Source organism: Cygnus olor, chromosome 3 (assembly GCF_009769625.2).
Source record: "Cygnus olor isolate bCygOlo1 chromosome 3, bCygOlo1.pri.v2, whole genome shotgun sequence".
Classification (NCBI taxonomy): domain Eukaryota; kingdom Metazoa; phylum Chordata; class Aves; order Anseriformes; family Anatidae; genus Cygnus; species Cygnus olor.
The window spans coordinates 23,183,456-23,202,301 of NC_049171.1; the positions used below are offsets into that span (position 1 = coordinate 23,183,456).

An 18,846-nucleotide genomic window follows, 5' to 3' on the forward strand; every position below is an offset into this window, starting at 1 on the left:
TCAGTGTAGAACCTATTGACAATCAGTGCCTATTTAATGATCACATAAAGAAATCCATTATCCTTTAAGGGAGAGTATCTGCAATTACAGAAATCTTACTTCTGAGATGTCAAAGGTGAAAAGAAGCCCTCAGCATAGGAATACATGTAACAATAACCCTACAGCTCCTTACTAACCTTTGGAAAATACAAACTGAGCTCTCATATTACAACTCTCAACAGTGATACATTTTCTACTATCACAGAATACAGCTATCAGAGAATACTGTAACTATTGAATCCTCATTCTGCTTGTTCTTCCTTTATCCCCATGTGTTATTGATTTCAATGCTAAAACAAATGGCTCCAAACTTTTCTTAGGTAGCTGGAGAAGTAGTCGTATCTTTTCTGGCCAGGGTCAAGTAAAAAGAAAAAGAAAAAACAAAACAAAACCCAACAAACCATATCCCCGCTGTATTGAGATAGAAACAAAAATCAATCATAGAATATCAAAGGCTATTAAATAAGATGTTTGCTTAAGCAAATCTTGGTGCTCTATTTTTACAGCATGCTTGTTAAAATCAGAAAGAAAAAGCAGCTTAGATATTATTATGATAAGGATTATACCAAAGCACAGACAGACAGATAATCTATCCCACATAAGAGTTTACTCTGAAGACTGAAATAATATTCAGCTTCAAAAACTGGCAGTTCTTAGGCTGAGAAACTGAAGAGTAAGATCTTTTCCCCTTGTGAATAAACATATATATAGCACTTTGAGAGGTGGCCAACATGAGCAAATCCTTAGGGTAACTGATATTACAGCAGTTAATAGAGTGAAGAAATACAAGGGAGTTTTGGCAGAACTGTAACAGGCATTGGGTACAGTACCAATGAAGTTAATGGAACTGAGGCAATTTATAAAATGTAGATACACTCTGCTGTTGACCTACTAACTAGGCTATCTCTCCATGCAAGCCCAGTACTTTGCTGTGTATATACTGTGCTGTATATATCATGTTCCAGGATCAGGAAATACAAATGTCCATGGCTGCTATTTTTCAAAACTATTTAATAAGCAAATATTTCATGAGTAAATAGTTGGTAGTTTTCATGACAAATATTTTGTAAGTAAAAACAGCTAGTTTATCAGCAGCTGCTGGAGTAGTGTATCAATATATACTTCAGTCATTCATTTCATATTTTTGACAGTGAAGTGGAATTCTGTCTAAACACATACATATTCTGAAAAGTACCCCCACCAGAAATAAGCAGTTTCCTAATGAATGTTAAAATCAGTGTCAATTCTTCCCTTTTAATTTCCTTTATGATTCTGATTGCAATTTATACATTTGAGCAGAAAAAGGCTTTGCATTGTGTGACTTTTTTTTTTTTTTTAATTAAATAAAGTGTCCACAGAAAAGGAATCAGTTGCAATGTCTCTTTAGGAACATTCTGTGTTCATTTCACTAGGTAGCTATGCTACAAAAGACAAGATGGTAACATATTAAACAGAGTGAACTTAGTATTTGAACTGCAGATTTCAAATATGCATATTTCAATGTATATTTTATAATAGCGATGGCATGAAATAAACATGCTTACTTCAGCTAGAAAGCTGATGGGAGTCATTTGTTGAATTGCCTCTTGCAAAACTGCAAAATATTATATATCCTAAAGCTCTATGAGTGCATTTACCTTGTCTTTGGAGCATAAATTTTCCAAAGTCTTTTCCATGTATGTCACCTTGATAGGTGAAAACACCTCTTTCAAGCCCTGATGACACCTAGAGTAGGTTGAAGAAGAAAAAAAAAATAAAATTTATTTTTGATACACACAAATAAGAATATTTAGCCCTTTTTTTCTGATTTAGATATATGAAGTTCTTACAGGTTTTTTTTTTTCACTTTGTCAGTGATTATGTTTAGAGAACATTTATGATAGTAAGTTTGCATCACTATTACAGTTTTAAAATAATGCTTGGAATGACTTTAAAACATCTGATGTAAATACTGGGTTTTAAAATTCTTTAATTGATATTTACATATTTTGTGAAATGTACAGATATAAAAGTTCACCAAATTTTCAGTTTTTAAAATATTTCCCATAGACAGCATCATGAGGCACAAAGGAAAACCGCAAAGAGGAAAATAACTCTTTTTCTTCAAGATTAAATGTCAACTCTTGGAATCAATATTTAATAAATATTGAGACAATAAAAAATCCTTCAGGTGAAAATTCTAAGTCAAATAAAATAGTCTGTTAAGGTACTACATATTTACCCTCTTCTTTATGCTGAAAAATTATTGTGTAAATAGTTTTCCTGAGATTGACTGAATATGTGTCAAACCTATACTATTTCTCAATATAGGAAAACAGCTGCTATTTCAAATGCAATATTGCTCATTCTCATTTTCTGTGAAGAACTTCCTGTTATGTATCCCTTCTTAAATTGAGTGTTCTTTTGAACTTTTAATTTTTCTGACAGTGAACTATTTAACAAACAAATAAAGGTAAAATTCCCACTCTAACTACACAAGGCAAAAACATAGCATAATATGCTGATTCACTCCACTTTCCACTTAGTAAGCTAAAAATTTTAATGGGAGTGTGGGAGATAGAAGATTATATACATAATTCAGGAAAGAAAAATAATGTGTTTTCTACACTGACATCTAGTGTGCTGTATTCAATATTTATAATATAAAAAAACGTTTAGAGTTATATAGGAAATCACAAATTACTTTAAATTTTAAACTCAGCAAACTATAGTAGTCTGGTTACTTACATAACCATCTAGCGCCCAGTTGTCATTTTCAAACTTGCTTACAAAAATATCACTAGGTCCTTTAATCTGAAAAATTTTCAATAGCAAATGGGCTTCTTCTTTCTTGTAAACACCTATTAATATAAAGGAGGTAACATATGCCTTTTAAACAATTTTTGGATTATTTTGTTCAAACATCCTTCCAAAGCCAAGTACATTGCTTTAGAAGTAAAATATTTTGTAAAGAACATTCTGTAATAACATAATTTTCAAACTTGGATAACATAAGAGCTTACATTGCTGTAATAACAGGATCTTATTTCATTCATCTTTTGCCCTTTGTTCATACCGTATTTAATAACAAAATGTAAACATGTTTTTGTACTGTTAGATTTTATAAATAAAAATTTATAAAAATTTATAAATCATGAATATCTGTCTTTTCATGCACTATGTCAATAATTCTGAATACACAGATAATTACTTCCCTGCTAAAATAAGATTGTCAATTAGAACTGGAAAAAATTGGATTTTACTGACAACACAACATTATATTACTCCAGTAAATAACAGTACTGAAGTGAAAGAAAATTTGCTGTAAGGTAGCCAATAAAGAAATTCTCTCAGAATTCTTGACCTTAACAGGTACTAATAGCTTATAATGCTCATGTCAAATGTAACTGTGATCAGAGGCTAGATCAGAACATCACAGTGTCAGATTTGAAGAAAGGAATATACGATGTTGATTAAAAGGTATGCATAATTTACTATGTACTATTGTATGTCATGCCATTATCAAGACCATATTGTTTTAAAGCAGATATTGATCATTGTTGAATAATGGATCTTTTCAATGTTACAGTTCTTAAAATGCTGCATACACTTTGCATGTCATTTCAATATTACCTGTGAGTTTAACAGGTCAATGCTACCCACCAGTCTGAGATTAAAAAAAAACAACCAAACAAACAAACAACCAACCAACCAAACAAACAAAAAAAACAACCGAACACCTCATTACTTACTTGAAATATAACGGGAAAAATAGGTGGGTAACTACATAAAAATAACTGAAATACATGGTAAAGTGACTGTTACATTTAGCACCTTTCCTTTCGGAAAATAGACAGAAAAAGATTTTTTAGTGATAACGAAGTTTTTGCTTCCTGTTCAAGAGAAAATAGAACAGGACGGATCAAGAGAAAACAAACAAACAAACAAAAATGGACAGATTTTAAAACATTGAATTCTGAGCCTACCTGATAGTTTGAGTTGTATGTTGGATGCTTCAGTGAATGTAGCATTTACTTTGCTGCTTGTAGTATTGAACCAATCAACAGTCAGAGTAGCAGGCTGTCTTTTTCCTAAATATTCATAAAACCCTTTCCACAGTGAATTTATAAAAAATACATCTGAAGGAACTAAAGTGGAGAGAAAGAGAAGAGAAGAGAAGAGAAGAGAAGAGAAGAGAAGAGAAGAGAAGAGAAGAGAAGAGAAGAGAAGAGAAGAGAAGAGAAGAGAAGAGTAAATTACAACAAAGTAGCAATCTTTCTAGACACTCTTATGTTCTTCAGTTTCTCTGTTACAGAATCACTCTGCTATTCTAAGGAGGTAGAGGCATTACAGTAAAAAATGAACAATCGTTAGGACAATATATCTAATGATCTTTCAACACAATTGCGTATACTATATCATACCTGTCCATCACAATATATGTTTTTAAATAACCTCACACTTCATAGCTTGAGTGCTTCAGTCAATGTCCCAAAGACTATGAAAAATGATGGACTCTGCCCCTCAACACCCGTAGCTTTAGGATATGATGAAGAAGGGAGAAGAATATTCTCAAGTCAGGGATTCCTGGAAGGAGACACTCTTAGGCCACCCTACTTGTTTCATGTACAAAGCAGCACTGTGTGTAACATTCAATTGTTTCCACTGAATTCCAGATACAGTTTAGCACAAGTTTTTATCAGTCTTTTCTCCACACCTTTTCTCCATGCATTATTGCTTAAATTTCAACTGGGATCTCACAATACTTAAAGATCAGATATTTCCTGAGAACATATTAATTTTGTAAAGTATCTTTTAGACTCCTTTTCCTAGATATTTCTCATTTCTTTCCTACAATAGTTACTTACAGTAAATTTGAAACCTGACATTTAAAAAATGTTAAAATTATTTTTATTTGTCTTTTATTTGCTGTTAATTAAAAATGTATCTGAATTTATCCCTGTGAAGGTGAACATCTAGTATTACATGTTACAGTGCTGACAGGTACTATATAAGACTGTTACAAAGGAGCTGACACCATACTTCTGTTTCCACATTTAACATCTTCAATATCTAGTATCTTTGACTATTTTAGCTGCCCATAATAGCTGTTAATCTTTGTCTCATAGAAGCTGCTGAAGAATCATAGTGGCTCTGACTCAATTCTGCCCAGCCCTTACAATGTCTGCCTTTCCCACACAATATAGAAATGTAGAATTAGTAAAATTAACTTTGTGGTTATTATATAAACTCTACACCAACTGCAGATTCTCCTCCAAATGTAGGGAATGGGAAAATCCATAGCTACTAATTAAAACGGCTTCCTAACAATTTTTGCAAAGGCTATACAAAGCAGTGAGAACCATGGGAATCACACACAATATTATAGTTGCTAAACTTCACGTGGGTATTGTGAGAACTCATTATTTACAATTTATATTCTATTACAATTTACAGTAGTGTTAAAATGGTATTACTATTTATTATAAAAACAATAACTCTAGAAAAAATAGAAATTTAATAAACAATATCATTTCTATTCAGACATCTGAAGGTTGAAAATGAGAACATTAATTTATTCTGTTAGAAAAATTTTAGTTGACAAATATTAGCTTCATCCCATAAACTACAGATAACAATATATGAAATTCTACCAAAAGACAAGATAACAAGGTAAAGAAAATGCTCCAAAATACGGTGTTCTATACTTAATAGAATTCACGATTTTAAAAGACATAATAACAGTGCAGACTTGATTTTTTAAAAAATAGCTTAAAACTTTTGTTAATTACTGACATTTATTACACAGATTCAATTCTCTAATCACCATTATTTGCATGATCAATTACTTATTTATCAAAATTGGTCATAAGGGACATGATTTGGTGTAAACTAACTCTGATGATCTGCATAGTGAATGTATTTGACTTGGTCTATAATTTAATTTGGCATTGAACTTCAAAACCTGTGTGGTATCAGATTAATGCATACCTTAGCAGTTTGGTGATGTGAATCCTCTAATAAATTAAGATGGTATATTAATTACAGTGAATGCACATTACCTCCTGAATTGCTGCAAATTGATGTATTTGAAAAGAAATCATTTCAGATTTCACCTGACACGCTCACTAATAATATCACTGGGAAGGTTAATTATTAGCAGAAATACCTTTTTATCCCATCTATTCTACTGAGTCCTTCCATGAACTGCTGTGACTGTTAAGCATTCATCTTGTTTTCCCTGAAGTTTGCTAAAATTCAGAATATAGAGTTGGAAGCTAATTTATTTGGTAAAAAATCTGCTTGTAGTTAAATTGGTAAAAACAATAGGTCTTTTTTTCTAAAAATGACTGAACATGAGAAGATCTACATAAAGGAATTATCAGACGTATTTCAATATTTTGTCAGTGGCAGGAGGACAAAGTTGACTGCACACATGTGGCCCATACCATTTTGGAAAACCTGGCTTAGAATACCTATGAAATGAAGGCCAAGAAAAATGTAAAAGACAGAACTTTGAACCCAACCCCTAAAATTATAGTCTATGCTCATAAGGCTCTCCATTATAGCAATCTCTCTGATATAAAACTCCTTCAAATCTGCTTCTTATATATGCTTTATGTTTTTGGCTTGACAACTTTTTCTTGTGCGGTTCACAGAATTGGTATCGTAGAAATTATTAAAATGTTGTTTTGGAAATAATTTCATAGAGTAGGTTTAACATGGTACTTATTATCATGAGTGACTTCAACATTTATATTCCTTTGAAATTAGTTATAAAATACCTAAGTTAAGTACTGGTAATAGTTTTATCATCCATAGCAACCTAAGGTATGAATCAATTTAATTTATTTAGATCTAAAACTCTTCTTGTATACAAACCTGGAGTTTTAGTTATTGTTTCATTAACTTCTCTGACTCCTTTACCTACAAGTAAAAAGACAAATTATCATTTTCATGAACATATTTGATATATTTTTAATAGAATGTTAAAACAATGCCTGATTGTTGCAATTATCCCTTATCCAATAAAGTTATATTTAAAACAGAAATAACTGAAGTCTTGAATACTTTACGTGTTCAAACCTATACACTTAAATGAAAGCCATCAGAAAATAATTTAGGAAAACAACATTTTTACTGTGAAAAGTTGTCTGGCTAGCCAATTATTTTATACACTTAGGCCTATAATTTTATATCAGTGCTATAAAAGAGAGCCTTATAGGAGGGACAAATACTGTATATAATTACTCATAATATATTAAATATCATTAAAACTGTGTTAACAAAGGTTGATACATTTATGACACAAACCAGCAAAAGCCAGATAACTGGATTAAAATGACAGGATCAGATATCATGGGAAAGAATCACAACTGGTATAATTTGCTGTACTTCTGGTGCACTCAGCAAAGTTCTTTGATGGCAGCTAAGGTTCTGGCCTCATATTGTTGGTCATTTAAAAAAACAACTAGTGTCTAGTAATAGATTCTGTCTTGCATGGTTTGTGTTTCGTTTGGTTTGTTTGTTTTTTCTTTAGTAGCAGAAATTCAATGATTAGACTGATTAAGTGTTAAAATAGCATAAAAATGTGAGGCACATAAAAAATTATACCTAAAGACTGCATGCAAAGAAAAACAGAATTAGTTAATAGAACTCTTTTCTGCATTTTCTTAAAAAAAAAATCAACAAAAAACATCCATCTTTTATCTCACTGTATTAATTATATATTACTCCTGAAAAATCATCCTTTATGGATCTACAATAAGGTAAATTTTTATGGCTAGATCATACTTCTTCTCAATGTTGAAACAAAAATGTTTAACCATACCTTTAAGAAAAATAAAATATTGTTCAACCCTCAAATCTGTGTAGAGTTCTTTGACACATTAGAATTAAACGTGTTGCATGCACCTTTCCCATGTGTCTGACTGTTTTTTACTTTGCTTATATTCTAAATGTTATTATTTTTTTATTTCTATGTATTGGGAATTTATAGCCATGTTTATTCACATGTAAAGGCCAAATTTAGCTCTCACATACTTAGAGTTATTTTAGCAAAACAATATGAAATTTATATGGCTGTAAATAAAAGTGGAATCTGGTGCAAAGATTTTTTTTTTTGTTCATTTTTATTTTAGAAGTTTTTCTTAGACAAAAATCACACCTGAATGAATCTAAAAGTCAACTCCTGTGAAATATTTTTTTTTGTTCCTAACAGAAAATCATGCATTAAACACCGAACACACTGAAATACTCTTTAAAACTTTGCCAAAAAGATTAGGAAGAATACAGTTAAAAGTAATACTTTTTTTGTTTGTTTGTTTGCTTTTAAGGAATAAACTTGTGTATGTGTGCCTGCGCGTTTACATACATATACTCCTATGTCTTCCTCCATGAGCTCCAGATGCTATGCTTACTTTGACTTTTTAAAACTATTGTTTTCATATGGTAAAAAACATTTCATAAAGTAAACATTTTCTGGGCAGCAAGCTGACTGGTCTTATTAGCAGAGCTTTGAAGTAGATTTAGTGTGGGAAGGGGATGTACCTCTGAGTGACAGAAAAGAAACAGGGAACAGAAACACTTAGGAAGCAACAGGAAAATGCCTGTGAATTGTCCAAAAGGAATTAGAAAGGGCTCCTGTAAAAAGGTGATGCAGTCAATATCCCAGCTGAAATGCCTCTACAATAATGCACACAGCATGGGAAACGAGCAGGAGGAGTTAGAAGCTACAATGCAGTTAGAAAACTATGACCTAATTGCTATCACAGAAACACACTTGGACAAATCACACAACTGGAACACTGCAATCAAGGGAAGGAGGGGCAGAGGTGTTGCCCTCCATGTTAAGACATGGATAGATTGCAAAAGAGCTGCCTCTGAGAAACAGCCACAGACAGATTGAGAGCTTGTGGGTAAAAGTTAAGGACAAGACCAATAAGATGTCCAGTAAGGACATCTTGTGGTTGGGGTCTACTACAGGCCACCTGACATGACCTTCTTGCTTCAGCTACAAGAAGCATCATGCTCACAGGCTCTCATCCTGATGGGGGTTTCAACCACCCAGATGTCTGCTGGAAAAGCTACACAGCAGGCCGTAAGCAATCCAGGATTGTGTTTCCTGGATTGTGTGAAGGATAACTTCCTGGTCCAGGATTAGACTACCTAACCAGAGGATAAGTGTTACTGGACCTAGTGCTCACCAATGTGGAGGAACTCATTAAAGAGGCAGTCTGGGTTGTAGCAACCATGCCTTGGTTGAGTTCATGATCTTGAGGAACATGGCCTGGCAAAGAGAAATGTCTTTGGAGGTGTTTAAGACCAGGCTAGATGAGGCCCTGAGCAACCTCATCTAGTGGGTGGCGTCCCTGCCTCTGGCAGGGGGGTTGGAACTAGATGATCTTTGAGGTCCCTTCCAACCCAAGCCATTCTATGGTTCTACGAAAAGTCAAGACCTCAAACTTTCAAAGAGTGAACTTCCAGCTGATTAAAGACCTAGTGGATGTGATCCCCTGGGATACTGTCCTTAGGGACAGAGGAACTGCTCAGAGCTGGCAGTTCTTTAAGGGTAATGTTCTTAGAGTGGAAGAGCTCTCCATTCCCATGTGTAAGAAATCAAGCAGGGAAGGCAGAAAACCAGCATGACTGAACAAGAACCTGTTGGTCAAACTGAGGCACAAGAAGGAAATGCACAGGCAGTGGGAGCAGGAACATGTGGCCTAGGAAGAGTACTGGGATGCTGTCCGGATGTGCAGGGATGGGATCAGGAAAGCCAAGGCACAGATGGAAATAAACTTGGCAAGGGACGCAAAGAAAAACAAGAAGGGATTCTATAGGTGCATTGGCCAGAAAAACAAAGGCCAAGGAGAGTGTACCCCCTCTGATAAACAAGAAGGGAAAACGCATAACAACAGACATGGGGAAGGCTGAGGTAATCAACAACTTATTTGCCTCAGTCTTCACTGCCAGTCAGGCTTCCCATGTCTCTCGAGTCCCTGAATCTCCAGGCAGGGGCTGGGGGAGCAAAATCCCTCCCACTGTAAGTGACAAGCAGGTTTGAGATCACCTGATGAAACTGAATAGGTACAAGTCTATGGGTCCCAATGTCATGCATCCCTGGGCCCTGAGGGAACTGGCTGATGTAGTTGCCAAGACATTCTCCAACATATTTGCAATGCCAAGGCAGTCAGGTAAAGTCCCCAGCGACAGGAAAAAGGAAACATCACTCCCATTTTTCAAAAGGGTAGAAAAGACATGGGGGGCTACCAACTGGTAAGCCTCACCTCTTTGCCTGGGAAGACTGTGGAACAGATCCTCCTGAAAGCAATGTTAAGGCACATGCAAGACAAGGTGATCCGAGACAGCCAGCATGGCTTCACCAAGGGTAAATCCTGCCTGACCAATCTGGTGGCCTCCTATGATGGAGTGACTGCATCGGTCAATAAGGGAAGACTGACCGATGCCATCTACCTGGATTTCTGTAAGGCTTTGACATTCTGATCTCTAAATTGGAGAGAAATGTATTGAAAGGTGGACCCTTTGGTTGATAAGGAATTGGCTTGATGGCTGCAGTCAGAAGAGTTGTGGTCAACGGCTCTACATCCAGGTGGAGGCCAGTGATGCGTGGTGTCCCTCAGGGGTCTGTCTTGGGACCGGTGCCATTTAGTATCTTTACGAATGACTTGGAGGAATCGAGTGCACCCTCAGCAAGTCTGCAGATGACACCAAGCTGAGTGGTGCAGTTGATATGAAAGAAGGAAGAGATGCCATTCAGAGGAACCTGGACAAGCTTGAGAAGTGGGACCATGAGAACTGAATGAGGTTCAGCAAGTCCAAGAACATGGTGCTGCACCTGGGTCAGTGCAATCCCAGACACGAGGACAAACTGGGAAAAGAACTCATGGAGAGCAGCTCTGCAGAGAAGGACTTGGGGGTTCTGGTGGACAAAAAGCTCGACATGAGCCAGCAATGTGCACTTGCAGCCCAGAAGGCCATCTACATCCTGGGCTGCATCAACAGAGGAGTGGCCAGCAGGTCGAGGGAGGGGATTGTCCCCTCTGCTCTGCCCTTGTGAGGTCCCACCTGAAGTGCTGAGTCCAGTTCTGGGTCTTCCAGCACAGGAAAGACATGGACTTGTGAGAGTGGGTCCAGAGGAAGGCCACGAAGATGATCAGAGGGCTGAAGCACCTCTTGTATGAAGAAATACTGAGAGAGCAGCGGATGTTCAGCTTGGAGAAGAGAAGGCTCCAGGGAGACCTCCTTGTGGCTTTTCAGTACTTGAAAGGGGGGTTATAAAAAACATGGAGAGTGACTTTTTACTCGGACAGATAGTGATAGGACAAGAGGAAACAGTTTTAAACTAAAAGAGGGTAGATTTAGGTTAGATGTTAGGAGGAAATTCTTCACTCAGAGGGTGGAGAGGCACTGGAACAGATTGCCCAGAGAGGCTGTGGATGCCCCATCCCTGGAGGTGTTCAAGGCTAGGTTGGATGGGGCCCTGGGCAACCTGATCCAGAGGGTGGCATCCCTGCCTGTGGCAGGGGTGTTGGAGCTAGATGGTCTTTAAGGTCCCTTTATCCCAAGCCATTCTAGGATTCTATTATCCTATTGTGTCATATGCATTTTTAAATAGTAATTGTAAAACATTCGATCCTATTATATAAAATAAAAATGTCACGGATAATGAAATCTGACCAAGTAGAGCACAACATATCACTCATGTAATGACTTACTTTTACAAATAGGAGATTTTCCTGTCCATTTCATATCTGGTTTACATGTCCGATGTTCTGATCCACCAGCAAGAAAAAATCCTGGCTGACAGGTATACACCAAAGTATATCCTAAAGTAGGAAGATCTATTGCTTTCACATCTACATGTGCCGGTGTCTCTGGCTGCCTACAAGCATGAGCTGCAAAGGGTTTTTAAGAGTTAGAAAAAGTGATGGCAAACAGTGTCCATAGGATTAGTGTATTAAATTTAAAACAAACGCATGCCAACTTACTCCCTTTTATTCAGTAAGCTTTGTACACCTTTTAGAAATGTTATTATACTCTGTGTGTATGCTTTTCTTACCATGGGAAGATGGAAACGATACTATCAGATATTATTGAGCAAAATTAAATCATGATAGCAAGACTGAAAATTGTTACAATGAAGAGAAGCATGTACGATTGCACATGTCCTGTGAATTTTTGTACTGTCACAGCTTCAAGCATCAGTTCCATTTTAAAGAGTCTTGAAAATTAGAGTGGTTACTGTGTTAAATAAATTCATTATAAATTTCAAATGACATAAAAGTTCCATAGGAAGGCTTTGTCATAGTACACTGATTATAACAGACACTGTTGCTCAGTATGTTTCTTCCTCTGTGCTCCAGTGCATTAATTTACAACAATCCAAAGTTAATTTTAAATAGGATAAGAATTTAAGGTCATTCTCATTAAATATTTTTAGCTTAGATGAGTGTATTTTAATACAATAGTTATTCAACGTCCATAAAGATGTAAATACAGTAATCATTTATATATCCATATATAGCCCAGAAAAGCTGAATTTTGGTAAGTTGTAGCTTATAATTCACAATATCTAGCCAACAGAATAGTCCCATGCATATTTCAGGCCCCTGTTCACTATTAATCCAGTACACACACAAAAAAAATAGATTAACTTAAAGCAACTAATGCAGTGGGTTAACGAGGACAAACTTTTCTGAACAAAAATTATTGTATAATAATATTATTGTATCATAATGCAATAATATTTGTATAATTATTTCTAATTAAATTGTTGTGAACCTCAAGAAGAAAATATTATCTGAAAAATCTTTCTTCAACATAATATTCTGAATAAATCTTTGTTCTTAGAATAGAAAGAAAAAAAAAGAATAGTTAAATAAATTTGACTTTTTTTTTTGTAGCATACTATTTACTATTAATTTACACATGCATCAGTCTGTAGCTCTTTCAAAATTGCACAGCATACAAACTCATTAGATAAGAAAACAGACTTACGAATACATTCAGACTGTATGCCACTCCAAGTTAAGTTAGCAAGACAAGAACGGGTGGTAGATCCCTGAATATGATAACCTTTCCTGCATCTGAAAAAGACTGTGCTCCCAACCTAAGGATCAAAACAGAATATTAGATGAAAGAGGTATATCCATCATCTGTAGATAGATATCAAGACTGTGATAAGTTAGTAGAGATTTTTTTTCAAAAAGTGTCCTCTGTTTACAGTATTTAAGTTTTTGTATGAGATGAAAATCTTGAGTAATTCATCTTCCATAACCTTATTTGAAAGCAGTAAGTTGAAAAATATTGACAAGGCTGTGTGCATGGAAAAGAACATGACATGCATTTCAGTTTATTACTTTGTTAGTGTAACAGAAACAAACTAAATGACAGAGATGTACCTCTTTGTGTATATCACTGCATATATTCAATAGAACTTGATGATTAAGTCTGTTTTAAAGGTTTCTCATTGTGTGACTTCATTGAAAATATTTTTAAGGGAAAAAAAGGAAAAAAAAAAAAAAAAAAGGAACAGTTGTATCCATAATTAAATTCCAGAAAACTCCAGGTCACAATTCTTTACATTGCATTTGCTACTATTAACTACGTACGTTTTACTGGAGATATTCAACTCACAAAGAAATGGTTTGGAAGCCTTTCTATGGTCAACTGTGATATGACCTTTCCAGAAGAAAAATAACTATGAAAACTCTACTTAGGCATGTTTTGAGGAAAGAAAAGCATGAAATCTGGATAAAAATTTAAAAGTGATGAAGGAAGACCTTCCATAATATAATGGAATTATTGATGGCATTGATAAAAGTAACCAGGATGCTACTGCAGTCCAAGATATTTGAGGATGTGGGGCTGACCAGTGAGATATTGCTCTAGTTTTCCATAAAGTACTTCGACAATACATATGGTGAAACAACAACAAAAGTTAATATTATCTGTAATTATACAATTTATTAATAAAGTAACATCACACAGATAAATGCAAGCAAGTTGCAAAAATACTGATCAATGCATATCAATAAAATAGCTTGCAGGTATACAAATGCAGATCACTCTACATCGCAAAATTCAGTGAAGGACTTCAATGGACATTAAAAATGGGCAGTAGTTTCAAAAATAGCTACTTAAGTTAACTGTACAATCAGGTACCTAAAACCAGATTATCATCAAGGTAGATGTTCAGCAAATGTAACTCCAGGTCTTCCTGAAATGGCTTGGGAAATCTACTGCTATTGTTAAAGGTCAAATTATTGATATGGCTTTGCAGACATATCTATTTATTACTATTTTTAAACATATTCATCTCTCTATCTTGCCAAGGACACACAGCCGTGTCTAGTAGAGACTAGAATAGTCTAGCTAGTCTTGATTGTCATTTTGATTCCTGTAAAATTACCAATTGTGACATCAGTGAGCAATGATGAGCTGCAAATATTTCCTCACTGATCCAAAAGATGAAGAAAAAAAAATCTTGTCTAGGTTCAAGGTAGTTACAGAGTTACTTTTTTTCTCTAATTTTACAGGAAAAAAAATAAAAACAAAAGCAGTCTACTCTTTTTGTAATTCTTTGATGAAAAGAAAAAATATATTGGAACTATTTGCAATAGTCACAGGGTAGGGAAACAGAAACGTCATAAAATGAAGCAGGACACCAAATGAATGGGGCAAGAAGTGATGTTTGTAGATTGGGAAAAAAACTATAAAGGTCAGCTGCCTGTCATAAAACCTGGTAGTAATAAGGAAAGGCTGTTAAAAACTGATTTATTAAGTCTGGCTAAGTCATATAAACTGGCATACTCACGTATGCAACTGAGAAATAATCCACCTCACTAGTATTAAGGTAGGTCTACGTCTTGTTGTAGCAGTGATACAACCATAGTAATGTCTATATGCACAACTTTAACACGGTTATTACTATTTGAGTTTGAGAGCGAAAGCATGTTTTTGAGAAAGATTATGTCCAGAACAGATGAAGACCTACTATTGCTTCTAAAAGTGAAGAAAAGTATTCAACTGAAATTAGATCAATAAATTGTACAGAATAATTCTGGTATAAATATCAAAGTCAACTTATAAAGCAGATTAAAGTGGGAAAAGAAAACAAAGCAAAACAAAACAAAATAAAAAACAGATTAAATTAGTTACAAAGATTAGAGTTGTTTTTGAAGACATGATAGAGACAGGTACAAGTGCAAGATGAGGCAACTGCACCTATTACTAGAAGATCCTTCCTGGGGGTGAGGCCACAAGACGTAGCTAGGGGAAAAGTGCCTGGGCACTTGTGAGCCAGGCAGGAGCTGAAGGTGAAGAAAGAAGCTCACAGCCACAGCAGTGACAGACAGCACAATTGCAGGACAGGGAGGGTTACTAATAAGTACAGGAATTTACAGCAATATTTTTTTTTAAATAACAATTCTAACTTGATCATAATACCATGTGGCACACTGTCCTAGGTTCAGAAATAAGCAGGAAACCCAAGCAGCACATATTTCAGGTTTCAATCACAAATATTTATACCTGAAGAATCTATCAACATTAAGTTAACTGGTCTAAATAATGACTGTGAATTGGTCATTTTTGCATCTACTTTTATTTTCTCAGTCACTTTTATGACTGCCACTTGGTAAACTAATATCCTGTGAGGAATTTGGAAATCATAAAAAGGACATTCATCACAGAGAACATGGATCCACCACATAGAATGACTTTGTCTTCCCTGACTTTGAAAAAAATGTAACATGAATTGCTAGTTTAGGAAAGCCACTTTCTGACTTTTTGTCAAGGACTACATGGCCTTCGGATCAGACAGGTCTTTGGTTGTTAGGTATTTACCGACTATTCATCAATGTAAGAAAGAATTATGATCATAAAGCAAAGTAATTATATCATGTCATATCATATTAGGTAATCAATTTATAAATAGTCCTCCCTATTGAAGTCTCCTAAAGGACTGAATACATGATATATTGCAAGGTTAGAAGTTCTTTCTTCAAACTGCGTTAAAAAAAAAGGGGGGGGGGGGGGGGAGAGTGAAATAAAAAAAACTCAGAATGAAGCCTGAGCTTTTATTAAAAAGGAGTGGAAATTTCCAACGGTTTACATTAGACAATGAAGCCTACATATAATTCAATACATTTGAGGTTATTAAATGCATCTTCAATTTAGGAATCTAATAAATAAAAGAAAGAATTACCTCATAACCTCTGGAACTGTTCTGTATTCCAAAATGTGGAGTGCCAGGGTCTGTACATGCATTGTGAGCTGGATCTAATGTAAAATGTGAAACATGACATATTATTATCGCATAGAAAGATTAGTCTAAAACTGTTTGCAAAGATTAAGTCGTCATCAATGTTTAGCGATGACAAGAATCATATTTTTAATGCACCCGTGTATTTCTACGTATTAAACTCTTATTTCCAATTACATTTCAAAGATAGATCACAGTACTTTGTTTCAGTACATTGCCAATATTTAAGGGTATTTTTTGCAGGTACCTTTAGCAATGTAGACTTCAAAATTAGGATTGCATTCATTTCTACTAAACTTCTAAACTTTTTTGAATATATAGCATATGCCATCCTCATGAAATACCATTCACAATTCAGGTGGAACATATACGGAAGTATTTTCTCTCTTTTCTTTTCCAAGGAACAACTTAATGATTAAATCAGATTTCTAACCAAAATAAAATAAAACAAAACAAAAAACCTGCTTTCTTATAGCAAGTCAAGTGTTTCAAATGGACTATTTTCTCAGCTGTTGTTGGAGAATAAAAATACAGCCCCCTTCCCAACCAAGAAAGGTACACCAGCAGAGTTTAGCTAATTATATGATCCTAATTTTCAAAAGTATATCTTAACACAGCCTGAAATTATTTTTGACATTTCATCAATGTCCCCTTTGCATTCTGATGGTGTATTTTCTTAAGGCATGTACTTTCAAAACCACCAGGTAGATAGCACGGGATCTAATCTGATGAATCCCTCTTTACTATGCGATTCCCTCTTGGCAACCAAGTCTGCTTTTGTGATGACACTGCAATTTGAAGAATATAATTTGGGCCTATATTTCATCTGTAACAATTTTTAGCTTTCTGTAGAGGAAAAACTGACACATAAAACATATGCCATTTCACTCTCAGTCAACATCCATTTTCAGAATTGACCATCATTAGAGCATTACAATTCAACTGGACTGATATTTAGTAAAAGCTCCAAAAGTTAGGTGGACGTTGACCTAACATGCAAGAATAAAAATGAAACATACTTAGCAGCTCAAGGACTTCTTACAAATTATCATCAGCTGGAATACTATTGATCATAATAGAAACATGAAGCCAAATTGACTTTTTAAAGATTTGTTTAATCTGAAAAAACAGTAGGGAAAAAAAGAAAGCATTCTCACACTGTTTTAAGGAAATGACAAATATCCAGGAATAGAACAGCTTGTCATCATTTGCTATTATGTGGTACTTCTGACAATAGTTCTATTGTTCACAGATCTTAACTTTCCAATTGCTGAATAATGATAACTGTAAATATTTTAGGTGCTCTAATGTTTTCCTATTACAACAGCATAAAAATTACTATGCAAAGGAAAACTTATGTCTGCTGCAGTATTTTTCATCTACTTATATATTATGCTATATAAACAGAAATGTCATTATTACATTTTCAAATTTGATTCTTCATATAGACCTTACATTTTGTTTTTCTAAACCTCGTCTCACTTAAAAAAAATATATTGCCCAATTCATAAAAACTATGGACAGAAAGAATTTTGAATTAATTTTGAATTGTATTGAGTGTTAACATCTTAATTTACAAATACAGGCTGCTTTCAATAGTCATGCTTGCCACCTTCTCCCAGAGTATGCAGCCCAGCTCTTGCATAGAGCCAATATCTCAGCCACAGGAAAACTTATAATTGGGCTACAGTCTATATCTGAAAAGATTTATAGAAATATCAAAGAGGACTTTTCTATTATCAAACCAAAATCATTTTCTCTAGCAAGTCAGCCCAAGTTGGATCAAATACTGATGTCAGTGGGAGTTACAGGTGTCCAGCATTTCTCTCAGTTAATCTGATTATGTAACAAGCTAAAAGCCTACCACTTGCACATCAGTCAATGAGAAACTGATAGTGCTTGGCAGTTTATCAGAATTTCAAAAGATCAGACCCTGCACGCCTCATCCTTTTGAGCTACACCAGCCACTTTCACAAGTTCCAAAAAGCTTTTTGATTTAGGATTGATTCTGACAAATGCCTTTAACTCTCCAGTGACAGAATCCAGTCTTTAATCTACCAAAGTCTTCCGTGTATCTAAAAGACTCTAAAAATAGATGGAATAAATTTTTGCACTTGCACTTACTGACATTCTGCATTTCCAGCAGACAAGCAATCATGTAAATTTACAAATTACTTCATATGTGATTGTGTTTAACCTAGATTTTTTATACTCAAAATATAACCTTATTTATCTGGTTCTTTTTATATTACACAGAAGTTTTCTATATTTGGAAAGCTAATTGTTAGGCTTATGATAGTGTAATAGTTTATCAAGAATATTCTCAGTAGAATCAGCACAAGAAATGGTAGTTAGTACCAATGCATGTTGGTTGTATTCCACTCCAAGTACCATCTGCTTGGCAGAATCTTCTTGAAGAGCCTATCAGAATAAAAGGGGGTCTGCACTGAAAGCTAACTTCAGATCTGTAGGTGAAACTTTTTCCATTGAGGCGTCCTTCTGCTGGAGTACCAGGATCACCACAAAACACCGCTAATACATAA

At 34.9% G+C, this 18,846-nt stretch overlaps 1 protein-coding gene across 5 annotated transcripts in view; it reads right to left on the bottom strand.

The window, feature by feature from the left end:
* Positions 1–18,846, bottom strand: part of CSMD1 (CUB and Sushi multiple domains 1) — a 1,148,093-nt gene that overhangs the window by 13,982 nt on the left and 1,115,265 nt on the right. For 4 of the 5 annotated variants that reach the window (XM_040551456.1, XM_040551453.1, XM_040551457.1 and 1 more), the window contains 8 exons: positions 18,662–18,835; positions 16,247–16,320; positions 13,036–13,147; positions 11,754–11,933; positions 6,901–6,945; positions 4,005–4,166; positions 2,767–2,879; positions 1,677–1,764 (listed from right to left, as the gene is read on the bottom strand). In XM_040551456.1, coding sequence (XP_040407390.1) covers positions 1,677–1,764; positions 2,767–2,879; positions 4,005–4,166; positions 6,901–6,945; positions 11,754–11,933; positions 13,036–13,147; positions 16,247–16,320; positions 18,662–18,835 — 948 coding nt within the window. The remainder of the gene's footprint in view (positions 1–1,676; positions 1,765–2,766; positions 2,880–4,004; positions 4,167–6,900; positions 6,946–11,753; positions 11,934–13,035; positions 13,148–16,246; positions 16,321–18,661; positions 18,836–18,846) is intronic. The other variant, XM_040551454.1, reaches the window with a different exon arrangement.